Source organism: Pteropus vampyrus, unplaced genomic scaffold (assembly GCF_000151845.1).
Source record: "Pteropus vampyrus isolate Shadow unplaced genomic scaffold, Pvam_2.0 Scaffold50, whole genome shotgun sequence".
Taxonomy (NCBI): Eukaryota; Metazoa; Chordata; class Mammalia; order Chiroptera; family Pteropodidae; genus Pteropus; species Pteropus vampyrus.
This window is the reverse complement of record NW_011888831.1, coordinates 2,216,571-2,230,710: the sequence shown is the minus strand read 5'-3', so window position 1 is coordinate 2,230,710 and position 14,140 is coordinate 2,216,571. Positions and strand designations below refer to the sequence as shown.

The following is a 14,140-nucleotide window of genomic DNA, read 5'->3' as shown; positions in this document are numbered from 1 at the left end:
TGAGTTGTGCTGAGCATGAGGGTCTGTGGGACATCCAGAGTGAAGCCGTCCCAGAGTAGGTGGAGTCACGGATCTAGTGTGCCAAGAGTTGTCAAGGCCTAAGATTAATGAGATAACAGGGCAGAGCTGGTAGTTGAAGCCCTAGAGTGGATGAAGTCTTAAGGGCAGTTGTGCAACGGAGAGGGTGGATAGAAGCCCTGGGCAGAGGCAGAGGAGCTGTCAGGGAGCTAGGAGGCCCCGAAGAGCCCACTCTTAGAAATGGAGAGAGGGAAGAAGAGGTTGGAGGTCAGCAGGGATGCTGTAGAGGCTGGTGAAAAAGGATAGAGGCACGGTTGGGACTTAAGAAAGGCCTGGGGTGAGGTGGAATAGCAAGCACAGCTGAGCACCGTGGGCGGAGGATGGTCAGGGTCTCCAGTGGGGTCAAAGGCTTCGCAGCTTCCTCAGCATGGCTTCCTGAGCCTGAGGCAGCTTCCCCCGCAGGACTAGAAGCACAGGTCCCCACTTATCTTGCATCCCACTTCTCAGGAGTGCTGACACAGGCTCCTAGTTTCTGGGAGTATGTGGAACCATCCACATGTTCCTCCTCATGTGCTGTGACCAGTAGTGTGTGATCGGATGCTGGGTCATGAACAAGGAATCAGGGCTCTAGGGCAAGACTGGACAGGGTCATGGTTGGGTGCCAGGGCTGCTACTTCTCTGGCCTCTCATACCCCCAAGTCTATGTCACAGAGCTGGGGTCTGGGTGTAAGGGTCTTGTCTACACATGTTAGCCAGTGGTGGCTGTGGTCAGGCATTGTGGAGGCTGGTGTTACACCACCCTTCTGTAACGAGCAATGGTATTGGGAGACCCTTTTGCGTCCTGCTGCGGGAGTTGGTGGTAGGTCATACTCAGTATATTGATGTGCCCTGAACTCAGTGCAGAAAGGGTTGATCAAGTAATCCACTTTTGAGTACACAAACCTTGACCTTGCTAAGGACCTTGCTCATCTGGCTAAGACAGGTTCAATAGGAGCCAGATAGTGAGGAGACAGAAGTATCCAAGCAGGCTTGGGAGGAGGGAGAGAGCAGGGCAATGGGGTGGGAGTAACCAGGGAAGACTCCTTGAAGGAGGCCCTGGAGCAGGCAGAAGCTGGTTTTGGCACATTTGCAGTGTGGCCTTGTGGGCATCTCCTCCCAGCTAGGTCTCAGTGTCCTTGTATCTAAACCAAGAGGGATTGGCACAGTCCAGTCTGGCCTCTCAGACTGAGCAAACTGGGTAGTTACAACAGTGACATCAGCCCAGTCCATTCACAGAAGTGTCCACAGAGCCACAGCTCTCTGGGGGAGCTGGTTGGGGGCCTGCAGGGAATGACAGCAACCTGAGGCCAGGCCAGGTCCTGGAAGCTGGGCCATAGTTGTTCCTTAGAAATGTCCTCTTGGCTGAGCTGGAGCTGCTGGGTCCCCATGACCGAGGCAGTGGAGTCCCTTAGGAACTACTGCCAGGAGAGCGGTGTCAGCCCTGGCCCTGAAAGAAACCAGACTCGCCTTATCTGCTTTCCTTTCCCAGACATACTGTGTGATAACGGAGTTAAATGCTTTGGGGAGAAGTTTGAATTAAGTCTTTAAAACCATGGTGTGAGTGAGGAGGAGGGTGGGACATCCTGTTAACTGGCTTAGGGTGGGGGTTCTGGCCAAACATGGACTGTGCTGGGCACATGCGTGGGCTCCTGTGTCCACACATCAACCCGTGTGGAGTCAGCCAGCACCAAGAGCTTCAATATTATTCCTGCCCTCACAAAAATGTTTCAAAACTTCCCCAGTGAGAAGGTCCCTGAAATCAGACTTATTGCATCCCCTGCCTTTACCCCCAACATTCCTAGGCCCGGGCTCCCTCACAGGGAGACTCCTCTTCTTAAAATGAAGCCCAGATGGGGATCTTGGGGGTGCTAGAGCCAGCTCAACAGGACCAGTTCCTGTCCCCAAGGCTCTCCAGATTTGTACCCAGGACACAGAGGTCCCTCCCTGGTTCCCTTCCCTGGGGGCCAGGCAGGCTGCCCTCCACCAAAGGAAGACCTTTGGGAGACAGGGCCTGAAGCCTCCATGGATGGCTTGGGACCCGGAGAAGTGCTTGTTCTAGCCCAGCCTGGCTCCTTGGTTTAAGGGCTCAGCTTCTGCTGAGGTGGTTATACCACTCACACCCCTTTACCTCTCCTTCATCTGGCTAAGACAGTGGACTGTGCTAAGACAGTGGAGCCAGGGCTCACCCTGCCCCAGGTCCTGGAAGACAAGTTTGTCTTGAATTGTCCTCTCTGCCCGCTGGAAGGCCGGAGTGCTTTGTGAGCAGAGCCCTGGGTTGGGGTACGAGACCCAAGTCCCAAGTCCCAAGCCTTGACTCTGCTAGTGCCTTTAGTCTAGGTGTAAGGTCAGGAGTGACCCTTCCACAGGGAAAGGTGGTCCCTGAGTAGCCCCTCGGCATGAGGTGTGAGAAGAGCCCTCCTTGGGTGAGGAGTGGCTCCAGTCTCGGGGATGGGTGAGCGAGGGGCAGGAAAACCTGGGAGTTAGGGCTCAGCCCCCACCAAGCTGTAGTCCAGCCTCCTAGCATGAGTCTTTTCTATCCCCTTCCCCTCTGCTCTGTGGAGACTCCTTGGCAGGAATCCTGCTGGTCCAGAACCTTCTTCCTGTCTGGTTGTGGTGTCTGGTCCCCTGGGGCATCATGGGGTTTGTGGGCCTGCAACGTGCAGAGGCAGATGTCTGTGCCCCCTGACCCCCCGCCACTCCTAGAGACCCACATTCCTGGGAAAATGGTTTCACCATCAGCTTGTCCCTCCAGGCCTGGACCTGTGGAACCTGTTGGACCAGAGCAAGGTGGGTAGGGGGGACATGGAGACCCCAGAGCTGGGTGGAACTTGGTGACAGATGGGGTCTGGGGTTCAGGATGGACTGGCTGTTTCTCCACCCACTGCTGAGTTGGCTTCAAGCTAGCAAGGTGTGGCTCTTGGGATACCCTCCCCACTCTGGGGTGCCTGGAAATGCCCCCCACCCTTCTGCATTGTTCCTGTGAGTAGGCCTGGTCCCTCCCCTTCTGTCCTCCTGAATCAGAAGTTGAGGGGTCACCTCTCCAAGGCTAGGTTCTGATTCTTGTCCTCTGTCTCTTCTCCAGAGATCCCACCCCACCCCACCCCACCCCACAGAAGGTCCCCTCACCCTGCCGGATCCTTTCTCTCAACCTGTAAATGTTGTCCTACTCCTTCCATCGGGGGTTAAACCCCTTCCCTCCTCTCTCCTCATGGCTAAAGTTCCTGTGTGGTCTCCATTTCTCCTCAGCTTCTCCCCTAGGTCATCTCCTCTCTCATACCCCTGCCGCTGATTCAGTTCCTAAACTGTAACCTCTTTTTCGCTGAACCCAATGGATACTTTTTAGATCTCATCTTGACCTTTTCCGTGACCTGAGGCTACCTTTGGATGCTGCTGACATACTTGCCTTCTTGATATACTTCTACTTGTTTTTCTCAACATTTTTCTGGTTTTCTACCTACCTGCCTGGATGCCCCTTTCTCATTCTCATCTGTAGATGCCACTTCCGCTCTTCAAATGCGGTGCTTTATCCCCAGCCCTGTCGACCCTGAGGCGGCTCTTCCTCTGTTGTGCTCTGGATACAAGACTCCTGTTTCTCCATTGTTTGTCTGTCTTTCCTCCCATACTTCACATCAAATATCCAGCTACCTCCTGGCCTCAACTCCCCGATGCCCCAGGGCACCTTGCCCTAGTCATGTCTCAAACTGAAGTAGTTGTTTCCCCCCAGCACCCTCTCCCTTCCTAGCCATGTCACTCAGGCCCGAAGCCCAGGCTTGAAAAAGCCGCCGTGGCATCTGCCTCTCCCTCCACGTCCACTCACTCTCCCCAAAACTCTTGAGTCCTTCTTGCCCTTCGCTTTCCCACTGCCCCATCTCCCCACCCCACGATCCCACCTGGGACTAGTGAGGTAGCTGGCCATCTGGGTTCCCCTTCCCATGCCACACTCTTGCTGCCTTCTGAAGGATGTTCCTAAAACACAGAGCTGATGACCTTCAACTCTTTTTTGTGCAAGGAGTTAAGTCCAAGTTCTCGGGTCTGGAATCTTGGGCTGTGTGGTGCTTCTGTAGCCACTGGATCAGAATGCTTTGTACCTTGATGTCTCAGCTTTTGCAGGTACTAGTCACTTTGCTTTGAATGGCCTTTCCTCCTTGTCCACCTGGCTTACTCTAAACTTGGCTCAGGCATCACTGACCCCCTGGGCTGGATGAAGTCTGTCTTAGGCACAAACCCTCATGCTGCCTTGGTGCCATTGGCTCGAGGTCCTGGTTTTCCCACCAGACTAATTCTTCCATGGCAGGGTGGCCACCTTTTGTAGAAGGAGTAGCTGAGCCATCTGGGACCAGAGATGGGCTTTTGTCACCTAGGAACCTTATAGACAAGGGGGCCAGCCTGGAGGCATGTAGGGAGAGGTACAGTCAACCTCTCAGGCCATCCTTGTAGGTTTTTAGTAGAACCCGCGGTAGAGGTCTGCCTTAGTCCCCCCTCTAGCCAGCAGACTCCAGCAGCCTTCAGACACTCTGAGCCCTCTTTTCCTCCCTCACAGTGAGAAGGGCAGGACCATGGTTGAGAGGAATGTCCCTCCTGGCCACGAATTGTGATTCTTTCTCACTGTGTAACCTTGGACTGTGCACATCCCCTCTCTGAGCTCTCGAGTTCCACCTGTAAGATGGGCTGGTAGCACCTACCTGGGAGGACAGAAGCAAGTTGGTATAAGTGGCATGCCCAGAAAAAGAGCCTGACACTTGGTAGATGCTCAGATGGCACTTGCATAGCCTGTTCCATATCTGAAACAAAGAAACTGAGACCCAGAGGGGGCACGACCTGACTCAGGTCACCTGCTGGTTGGTGTCACAGTCAAGATGCCAGGCTCCCCCGCTGGCTCTTGGTCTTGGCTCTCTCTGCACCCCTCTACCACTGCTGCAGTCTAGAGTGGATGGAGGGGCCACATGGAGCTAATAAGGCCCCTGTGCTCTGGACATCCTGGCAAATCTTGTAACACTGCAACCAATGAAAAGGCCTCAGCATGAGGGCTCCAGCACCCATCGTTGGCTCAAAAGAACCTTATGTATGTCTCTGGATTTTAGCTGCTCAGCCACGCCGGCCTGCCTACCTGGAGTGAGCTGGAGTGAGCTGACCCTGGTCATCTGGTCAAACCTGGGGCGATGAATGGGGCTTCCTTGAACCTTCCTTTGGAACCCTCTGCCTTGACCTTTGTCCCTAGCATTTTGGGGCTCTGTATGAGCCCAGTGGAGGCATTTGCCTTGCAAGATCTCAGGTTCTCAGTAGCTGGGGCTGAGTCCACCCCTGCTTGATGTGTATCCTTGGCCCGTCACAGTATGTCTTGGGGGCTGTCCCTCTCATACCTGAGTGTTTGTCCTGCCAGAACAAGGAGGGGCTTGGGGAGCAATTTTGGGAGTAGGCAGCAGGCCCTGGCTGACTGGGTCTCCATGGTGTTTTTGTCTCTGTAGAGTGTGGATCATCATGATGAATTCATTGAGTCGGAGATGAAAAGGACCTTAAACTCGTGCATCACTGAGAATGGACACCAACCAGGGGCAGGTAGGGGCCGACCACAGAGGAGGGGTAGATGGCTAGCTTTGGGGGTCAGGGCCTTGGTGGTCATGCTCTTGTGCCAGGCCATCTTTTGGCTGGGAGGGGGGACTTGAGCCTGAACCCTAACACATGGAGAAGCCACCAGGAGAGCAGCCTCATTCTGTGTGCAGTAGACTTTTTCAACACAGAAAAATGGGAGATCTTAGAAGGTGATGAGCTTCCCTTTTCTGGAGGAATGCAAGCAGGGGCTGAGGAATTGTCCAAGCACTGAGCCGAGTAGAGAGTAGACTGACAAGCCAACTAGTTTTCATTGATCTGGCAGTGAGGGGAAGTTGGAGCTATTATCAGCTCTGGTTGGAGCAGTGGGAAGTCCCTATTAGCGGAGGTCAGGGAGGCTGGAGTGGTCAAGGAGGCCTTCTTAGAGGAGCTGGGAGGAGGATTCAGGGAGGCTGGAGTCCTCCTGTGGTATACCATGGCTGACATCTACCCCTTCCACTGGTCACATGTTCCAGGTCCAGGTGATGGACCCCCTGAGGCCGCTCAAACCTTCCCAGCACCTGAACCCCCTAGACCTCGCCCCGTGAGCCTCTCCTTGCGGCTGCCCCACCAGCCAGTCACAGCCATCACACGCGTCTCTGAGAGGTTCTCTGGGGAGACCTCAGCCACGGCTCTCTCGCCCACGTCTGCCACCGTCCTCAGCCCGAGCCCCAGCGAGGCCACCACACCCTGGACTCCCAGTCCTAGTGGTAGGAGTAAGGCCTTGGGGGTTAGCAAGAGACTCAGAAAACCTGGGGCCAAGCCTCAGCATCCCCTCTATCTGTCACTGTGACTCCCTTCTCTAGTCGGTCTACTCTATCCAATGGGGCCCGTCCTTCCTGACTCTCTTCCCAGAGATGTCATGAAATAGCATTACCCTTCATGAGTGACAGACATGTCTTTTATTACAGGTAGAGGGTGTGGTTAAAAGGTGGCCTCTTACTCTGCACTTTTTGGCATAGTCCCCCCTGCCCCCAGGCCTGTCAGTGGTAGACCTGGGGTGGGGCTGTATGGGCTTCTAAAATGAGGGTTTGGGAACAGAGTGTTTTCTGGATGCGTAGCACAGGAGGCCCTGGGCCCTAGGGTCTCAAAAGCAGGTGGGGACACTTTAAAAGACCTCTTTTATGTTCCCAGTCTCCTTTCTCTACAACTGTTGGCTGAGGTGGGGCCAGCTTAGCCTGGGGTCCTGCCTGTCAGTGGAGTGATGCTGGGAAGAGGGTGCAGGGCTGGGTCAGAGGAGGAAGGCAGGCAGAGGCTGGCCCTCCCTGAGACAGGGCTTGTTATTTCTCTCTCTCCCTTTGTCCCACAGAGAAGAATTCTTCTCTCTCACGGTCTTCATTGGGCTCTGGCTATGGGGCAGTGACAGCAGGCAGGAACAATGACAGGTGAGTCAGGGCCCATGTTCCCATGGGTCATTGCTTCCTAGGAGTCATCTGGGCTTTGCTTTGGACCCAAGGTACCCAGGCCATCTGCAGGGAGTTCCCTGTGCCGATCCCAGGAGGAGGCATGTTCCTTGGCTTGGTGCCTCCAGAGGGTTGTTGGATAGGATTGGAGCAGGGAAAATGAGGCAGTGGGGCTCCTCTGCCTCATTCATGCTCCAAATCCACCCATTAGAGTTTTGTTTGGAGAAATATGGCTATAGGCTGGTCTCTCTGGGGACCCCTGAAAGCAAGTCTGTCAGTCCCTCTGGAGGAAGGAGACTAGGGGGCTTTCCCACTGTCCTCTTCATCCATCCATCCTGGCTGGGGTCCCTCAGAGCTGAGGTGCTTCCTGCCCATGGACTGTGGAAGTACCTGAAGAGCCGTGGGCTGGGGCAGGCCTGCAGGGGCTTCCCTGTGGTATGGGCCTCCTCCTGGCCTATGATGTCCCCATGTTCCCTCAGGCCAACTGGACTGTGACTGGAGCTGGGAGTGGGAATGGGAGACTGGCTTGGCTTTCTTTTTTCTTTTAATAATAAAAGAATTGTGACTTTCTGGCAAACTGTTCCAGGGGGTGAAACAAATGGGGTCTTATCTAGTGTAGTGGAGGAGGGGAGTCTGGTCTTGGTGGGACTGCTTCTGAGTGAACCTCCTGCCTAGGAGGATGCCCCCTCCCTGCCCCGGGGAACTGACACCCTCACCTAGTTAAGGGGGCCCATTCCCCCTCCCCGAGCTGGGGGTGCTGGTCAGGCCTGCTTCAGACAGCAGCTCAGTTCAGAAAACTCACCTAACCGGTCAGAGACTGGAGCAAGTAGTGCTTGCTTTCTGCCTGCCGCCAGAGCCCCCATTTCTGCCTCACTTCACTTAGTGGGGGGGACCAGCCTGGAGCCTGTGTGAGCTAGTGATGGCTGGACCTCTGTTCCTGACTCCACAGTTCTCTCCTCAGCCCAGCTCTGGTGACGCCATCCCAGTCACCCCCATCCTCGCAGCCACCAGCCACCGCTCCGGCCCATCGCCAGGGGGAGCGCCGCCGGGAGCTGGTGAGATCGCAGACGCTGCCCCGCACGTCGAGTGCGCAGTCCCGGAAGGCCTTGTTTGAGAAGTGGGAACAGGATACAGTGGGCAAGTATGGACACTAGTCCCCAGACCACACCCAGGTCTCCAGAGTAGAACCCGACCCAGAATTGGGTCAGGAAGGCACAGCACAGCAAAACTGGCCCTGTCCTACTCCCCAGGGGTCCTTCCTCAAGATGTGACCTCTCGGGCAAGACGCAAGGTCAGGGCTGGGCCACAGGCAGGCCGGGGGTCAGGGAGCTAGGCAAGACCTTATGAGAGCCCTCCTCTCTCCCCCATTCTCCGAGGGCCCACAGGGCTGCCCGCACTGCCGCATGGATTGTAGCCCCTTTGGTTTTTGGGTGTGATCAGAAGACCAGAAGGGCAGTTGATTGGGCTTCCTGGCAGAGCTGGAAAGAGACACACAGGACCAAGTGCCTACCAGTCCATTCCTACCCATTAGAGATGGGATCCACTCTTGAACATTTATCTGGCCCCCCCTGTCTGGGCATGGTAATGACACTTGTTGCTTACAAGAGGCCTCCCAGGCCTGTGACAGTGAAAAGACCCATTACTGGCTCCTGAGGCTTCAACTCTAGTGAGGGAGACAGACCCAGGGAGTGACCCACTGGCCCAGAAAACCTCATCTCAGCTGTTAGGGGATGTCCTTCGGGCCCAGAGGAGGACACCATCCTTCTAGGCTGGGAGGAGAGACCCATCAGCACGGGCAGTCTCAGAGGGAGGCTTCTGAGGAGGGGTGGGATAGGGAGCAGGGGGCTCCAAGCAGGGAGCAGGGGGCTCCAAGCAGAGAGCAGGGGCACAGGGCCATGCAGGCTTAAGTCCTCTGTCCCAAGGTGACCCCTGATTCCAAGTGCAAGAATCAGGGCACTTGGAAGCTGGAAGTGGGGGCAATGGTCTAGCGGATACCATCAAGAGTGGCTGTGTAGCTGATATGCGAGGCTCATACCCTGGATATGGGCTTGAGGGGTTCATATGCATGCTGACAGAGTGGCTTCCCTGGGTGAGCAGAGCAGGTGGGAGCATCTTCTGGGTGGTATGGGAATGGCTGAGGACTCCCCTGCCTCTCAGAGGAGATGGCAACTGAAGAGTGGCCCCCACAGCAGGCCTGCACTCTCTCCGCAGGGGGAAAGGTGAGGCCCGGGGCAAGCTGAAGCGGTCCCAGAGCTTCGGAGTGGCCAGCGCCAGCAGCATCAAGCAGATCTTGCTAGAGTGGTGCCGCAACAAGACTCTTGGCTACCAGGTAAGCCCAGGGTCCCGCCCCAGCCCCTGGGAACCCCGGCCAGAGGCTTAACTGAGCATCGTTACTCCCCCTCTTGTTACCCTGGCCAGGGCAAGAACCTCAGGCTGGGGTGGAGGGTAAGAGATAGAGAAATTGTGTCTCCCCAGTTGGGCCCTAGCCACGTGTAGCCCATGCTTAGAAATCCCAGAAGTCCTGTATCTGGACCTGAGCAGACTGGTCTGTGCACCTTACGCGATGAGGTCTGGTAACTGCAGCTTGTGGCTGAGCTGGGTGGATGGTGGACCTTGGAAGGGGCTAGTAGAATCTGCTTGTGGGGTTGAATTGGGTGGGGAGCGGTGGTGGGGGCCGTACCCCCTCACCTCCCTTGGTGCACCTTGCCTTGCTCGCAGCATGTGGACCTGCAGAACTTCTCCTCCAGCTGGAGCGATGGGATGGCATTCTGCGCCCTGGTGCACTCATTCTTCCCCGATGCCTTTGACTATAGCGCCCTGAGCCCCACGCAGCGGAAGAAGAATTTCGAGCTGGCCTTCACCATGGCTGAGTGAGTATGGCGGCCCCTCTGGCTACCAGCCCCCACAATTATTGAGCCCGACTTCTACCCAGGTGGAGCACAGAGGCGGGCAGGATAGGGGACAGCCATCTGCAGAGCTGAGGACCTTGCGTCCATCCAGTCTGTCTGCCTGCTGTACAGACGGAGTGACAGAGGCCTGGAGGCAGGGATCTGCCTGGGTCCCCCAGCACTGGGTGGTGGAGCTGGGTTCTCTTTTTGGTGCACCTACTCTCTTTGCTGGGTGCCTGGACTTTGGTGAGTAGTCTGGGAGACCAGCCACAGACAGGGCGTGATGGGCAGTGTGATAGGGACCCAAGAGCACTGAGTCTGTCCTCCCTGGGCTAGTGGATAGATGCAGTTGCCTGGGTAAGCCACAGCTGCTCACCAGTAGGAAATTAAATATATATGAATATATCTGCCTGGGGGACATTAAAATATCTCCAGTAAGATTTTGCTTCTCTAAACATTGTTCTAGTGTTTCATATGAAATTGCTTACCTCCTTAAAACCTACTCTTAGAGAGAAGATTAGGTGGGAGTAATTCTGGGATCAGAAGGTGCTTGGGAAGCCAGCTGGGGATTTGGTTGCTATCTGAGGGCAACCCCCAGAGCATCAGAAGCTCAAGGCGGGTGAGCTGTATCTGCCAGGACTCTGGCGGGGTGCATCATATTGAGTCAGCGAGGGACTCCTTACAAAGGTGTAGACAGGAATGAGGGAATCGAGCCAGGCACAGTGCAGTACCCTCAAGCTAATCAGCCTGAAGTTACAGGGACTGTGTGCAGAGGGTCGGCTGATAGGAACTGTGCTTTGGGCAGTGGATGTCACCAGCTCGCAGTGACCTGGCAGGGAGGAAGCCACGGGGATGAATGCTCTGCCCTCACCTTTCTTCTGCCCTCACTCTAGGGCATTCTGTTGGCTGAACACAAGCAGAAGGCAGAGGGCAGGGGAGCCATTGTTATGGTCCATCGGGGCCCCAGGCAGCAAAGGGCACAGATGAGAGTGTTCAGGGCTGCCTGATGCTAAGCTTCATGGAGATAAGGGGAGGAAGGTCAGAGGGAAGGAAAGCCTCCTCAAAGCTAAGTTTCCTGGAGGGAACATTTCTCCTTTTTCCTTGCTCACCTGCCCGCCTTTGTGCCTGTGACATAAGCCTCTGCTATCCGTCTGTGCCTGACCACCTTTGTTTCTTGTCTGCGTCTCAGTGCCTGCGTCCAGGAGGTGCTCTCATGTGCTTGTCGGGTTGGAGGAGCCCTCACCCAAGGTCTTGCCTGCCCTCCTGACTCCATTCCCGGCCCAACCTCCTAGCCTTACCCCAGCCCCCCACGCCCACCCGAGCCTGGCCAAGGAAGGAGTCAAAACCGCAGGTGACGAGACTTGTACTTGGTATCATAGGTCTCACCTTGAGCCCAGGCAACCTCCCCTCTCTGAGCAGCAGCTCTTGCTCTGGGGGCAGAATGGAGACCTGGCTCCAAGCTACTTGGCCCGAGTTGTTGGAACATGAGTATTGCCCCTGTTGTGTTGTCTCGGATGACGCGCTTGGACTCGGCCCCCTTGGGGTCATAAGAACTCCTTGTATACTTTAAAAGCCTTCTTTTTCTTGGCTGCTTGGGATTAGCTGTCATCCTAATTGCAGAAACAGCTTTGGACGGAGTGTGTTATGCAACTGGATCCAGACGATGGTGAAGTAGAGCCAAGCACACGATGCTGGGGAGGAGTGCCTCCCCAGGACGAGGCCCAGCTGCCTGAAGCCTAGAAATGGGGACTGTCAAAAATCAGACTGTCAGAGTCTGCAGGGCTGGGGCTCTAATGTGGGTACCCCGAGACCCACCCTGGCTGGGCGAGGCCACACTTGGCTTACAGAGTTCTTTTCCATCAAGTCCAGTGGGCCCGGCAGTGCCAGCTCATGCCCTCGTTGCCTTGGTCACTCTCAGCCCTGGACCAGGCTGGATTGTAGAGGGAGAGGGAGGCCCTGGGCCACGGGGTGGCAGCCCTGCGCCCCAGCTCTCAGGGAACACAGCTTCCCTTGGCAGCCAGAGCCAGAGAGATTCAAGGCTCTGCTTTCCCAGCACGAGGTTTGAGCTCACAGAGCCTCCAGACTACAAACAGATGTTTCTTCTGTTCCCAGCCCGGGGGAGTGGTGGTGGAGGCTGCTCCAGGTTTTGCCTCCCCAGAGCAAACAGTGGGGGTAAAAAACTTGGCCCTGCCTCCCTGTGGCCTGCGCCTGCTCCCCACTGAGGAGGGGAGAATGGTCTGCGGGGCCCCTAAGATGAATTCTTGTTTTTCTGCTGACGGAGGGGTTGGGGAGGGGCACCCATAGCAGGCCTAGGCGGGGAGCTTGCTCAGAGTCTGGGAAGGCGCCTCCCCTCATTAGTCATCTGGGAGATTATCTCACAGGTACTCAGGGGAGAGGGCTGGGGAGGTGGGCCTGTGTGTCCAAGGCCTCTTGGGAGGACAGCAACTTGGATCACCCAGTTACTTGGACAATAAGCTGGTTAGAGAAGCTGGAAAGAAAGCACAGGGACATCTGCTTGAGGGTACTGGCTACCAGTGTCTTTACATATGTTCCTTAGGTTTGCGGGCCAAAGCCAAGCAGACACACAGGGCTATTAGAAGCCACCAAGAGCCATGCAGGCAGCAGGATGGCGCTCAGAAAGGCAGTTTGGGAGTAGGCAGTGCAGGGGGAGAGGAGCCTGAGTGCCAGTGAAGGCACAGCCTTCGAAAAGGAAGGGAGGACATGCACGGAGCCGCCAAACACTGGGTCCATCTCTCATTAGCAAAGAAAAGTTTCCAGACCCTTCTAAGAGCAAGTGCCTTAAAAGCACAGAGATGCATCAGGAACCTGTAGAGTAAAAGTGGCTTGTGCTGCCCCTCCTCCCAGTAATTTACAGTCCCAAATATTCCCTGTGGCCTAATCTGTGTGAGAGATGCGGCGTTGACAGCAAAATGAGCTCCCCTTGTCGGACAGGTGTTCAAGGCTTGGAAGGCTGGCGGACCAGCCCCTTTTATGGGTACTTTACACTCTGCACCCTTCTCCCTCATCTCCCGTGGAGCCAGACATTCGGCCTCAGGCTCCTGATTGCCCTGTGGGGAATGTGCCCTGCTCTCGGGTTACCCTGAGCAGAAGGGGCTTCCAGGCTATTTGTAGTGCCCATGTGTCTCTGTCTAAAACCAAATAGGAGGCTGCAGTCCCAGCCCTGGCATCGCAGTCTTAGAGAAGGCTTAAACAAGTAAAAATAACCCCTCAAACTCCTCCTCCATCTCCCTAACAGGCTAGCCTTCTGGTGGCTGAAGATCACAATAGACTGGAGTAGGAGAAAACCCTCTAAGCCCTTTTTAACCCCAAACAAGGTGGGGCTAAGTAAATTCACTTAAAATTCCTGGCAGGCAGAAAGACGTTAACTCTGGTTCTTGCTGTGTAGTGGTGACGGTTAAAGTGGTCTGTATTTTCTCTTTTGGACTATTTCATGTTGTTTGAATTATTTAAAACACGCTCGTATCATTTTTACAAAAGCATTTTTTTTTTTTAATTTAAAAGGCAATTGGTTCTCATATTTGAGATGGAAATATTTTTATAAAAGTCAGTGCTGATCATCATTTTTTTCTCATACTCTGTCTCATGAGCTGTGTCTGCGGCTTCTGGCAATCTTATCATTACCGTTGTGGTGAGTGGGGTGGCGTGGGGACCAGATGAATACGGCTCAGTCCCCAGGTTGTTTGCTGGGGAAGCCAGCACTTTGCCCATGGCCTCCTGTCTGGTAGTAGAGGGTGACACCAGGATGAGGCCTTAGCACCAGTCCTGACTGCCACCCTGATCTCTAAGACTTACTGCCCGTGCAGGGTTGTCATTACCAGGAGAGTAAATGCAGCCCCTAGAATGAAGAAGGGGGTCAGCTCGCTCTCCCTGCACAGGCTGGACAATACCTGGGACATGCCAGCAATTCTGGGTACCCTCTGTGAAGAAGGTGAGAAAAAAAGTAGAACCAGCTCAGCGGACAGGGGCCCAGGTACCCTCTGGGGCAGAGAAGGAACCAGGAATATTTAGTTGTAGGGCAAGACATGGATATGAAGATTCTCCAACATGGGAAGGGCTCTTTTGTAGGGGGAGGAGGGTGGAATTAGCCTTGCGAGACCAATAGTATAAAGTACCAAAAGGGAAAAGAGCATGAGAAACTAAGAGAAAACTTTGTCATGGCTAGTGCCACTTGCAGAGGGATTTGAA

General features: G+C 55.1%; 1 protein-coding gene across 5 annotated transcripts in view; it reads left to right on the top strand.

Moving 5' to 3' along the window:
• Positions 1-14,140, top strand: part of SMTNL2 (smoothelin like 2) — a 20,817-nt gene that overhangs the window by 3,704 nt on the left and 2,973 nt on the right. For 2 of the 5 annotated variants that reach the window (XM_011359780.2, XM_023530448.1), the window contains exons 2-7: positions 5,523-5,613; positions 6,120-6,353; positions 6,953-7,028; positions 8,008-8,187; positions 9,258-9,375; positions 9,765-9,916. In XM_011359780.2, the coding sequence (XP_011358082.1) occupies positions 5,523-5,613; positions 6,120-6,353; positions 6,953-7,028; positions 8,008-8,187; positions 9,258-9,375; positions 9,765-9,916 (851 nt within the window). Of the gene's footprint in view, positions 1-5,522; positions 5,614-6,119; positions 6,354-6,952; positions 7,029-7,995; positions 8,188-9,257; positions 9,376-9,764; positions 9,917-14,140 lie in introns of all 5 variants that reach the window. The other 3 variants (XM_023530446.1, XM_023530447.1, XM_011359781.2) reach the window with 3 other exon arrangements.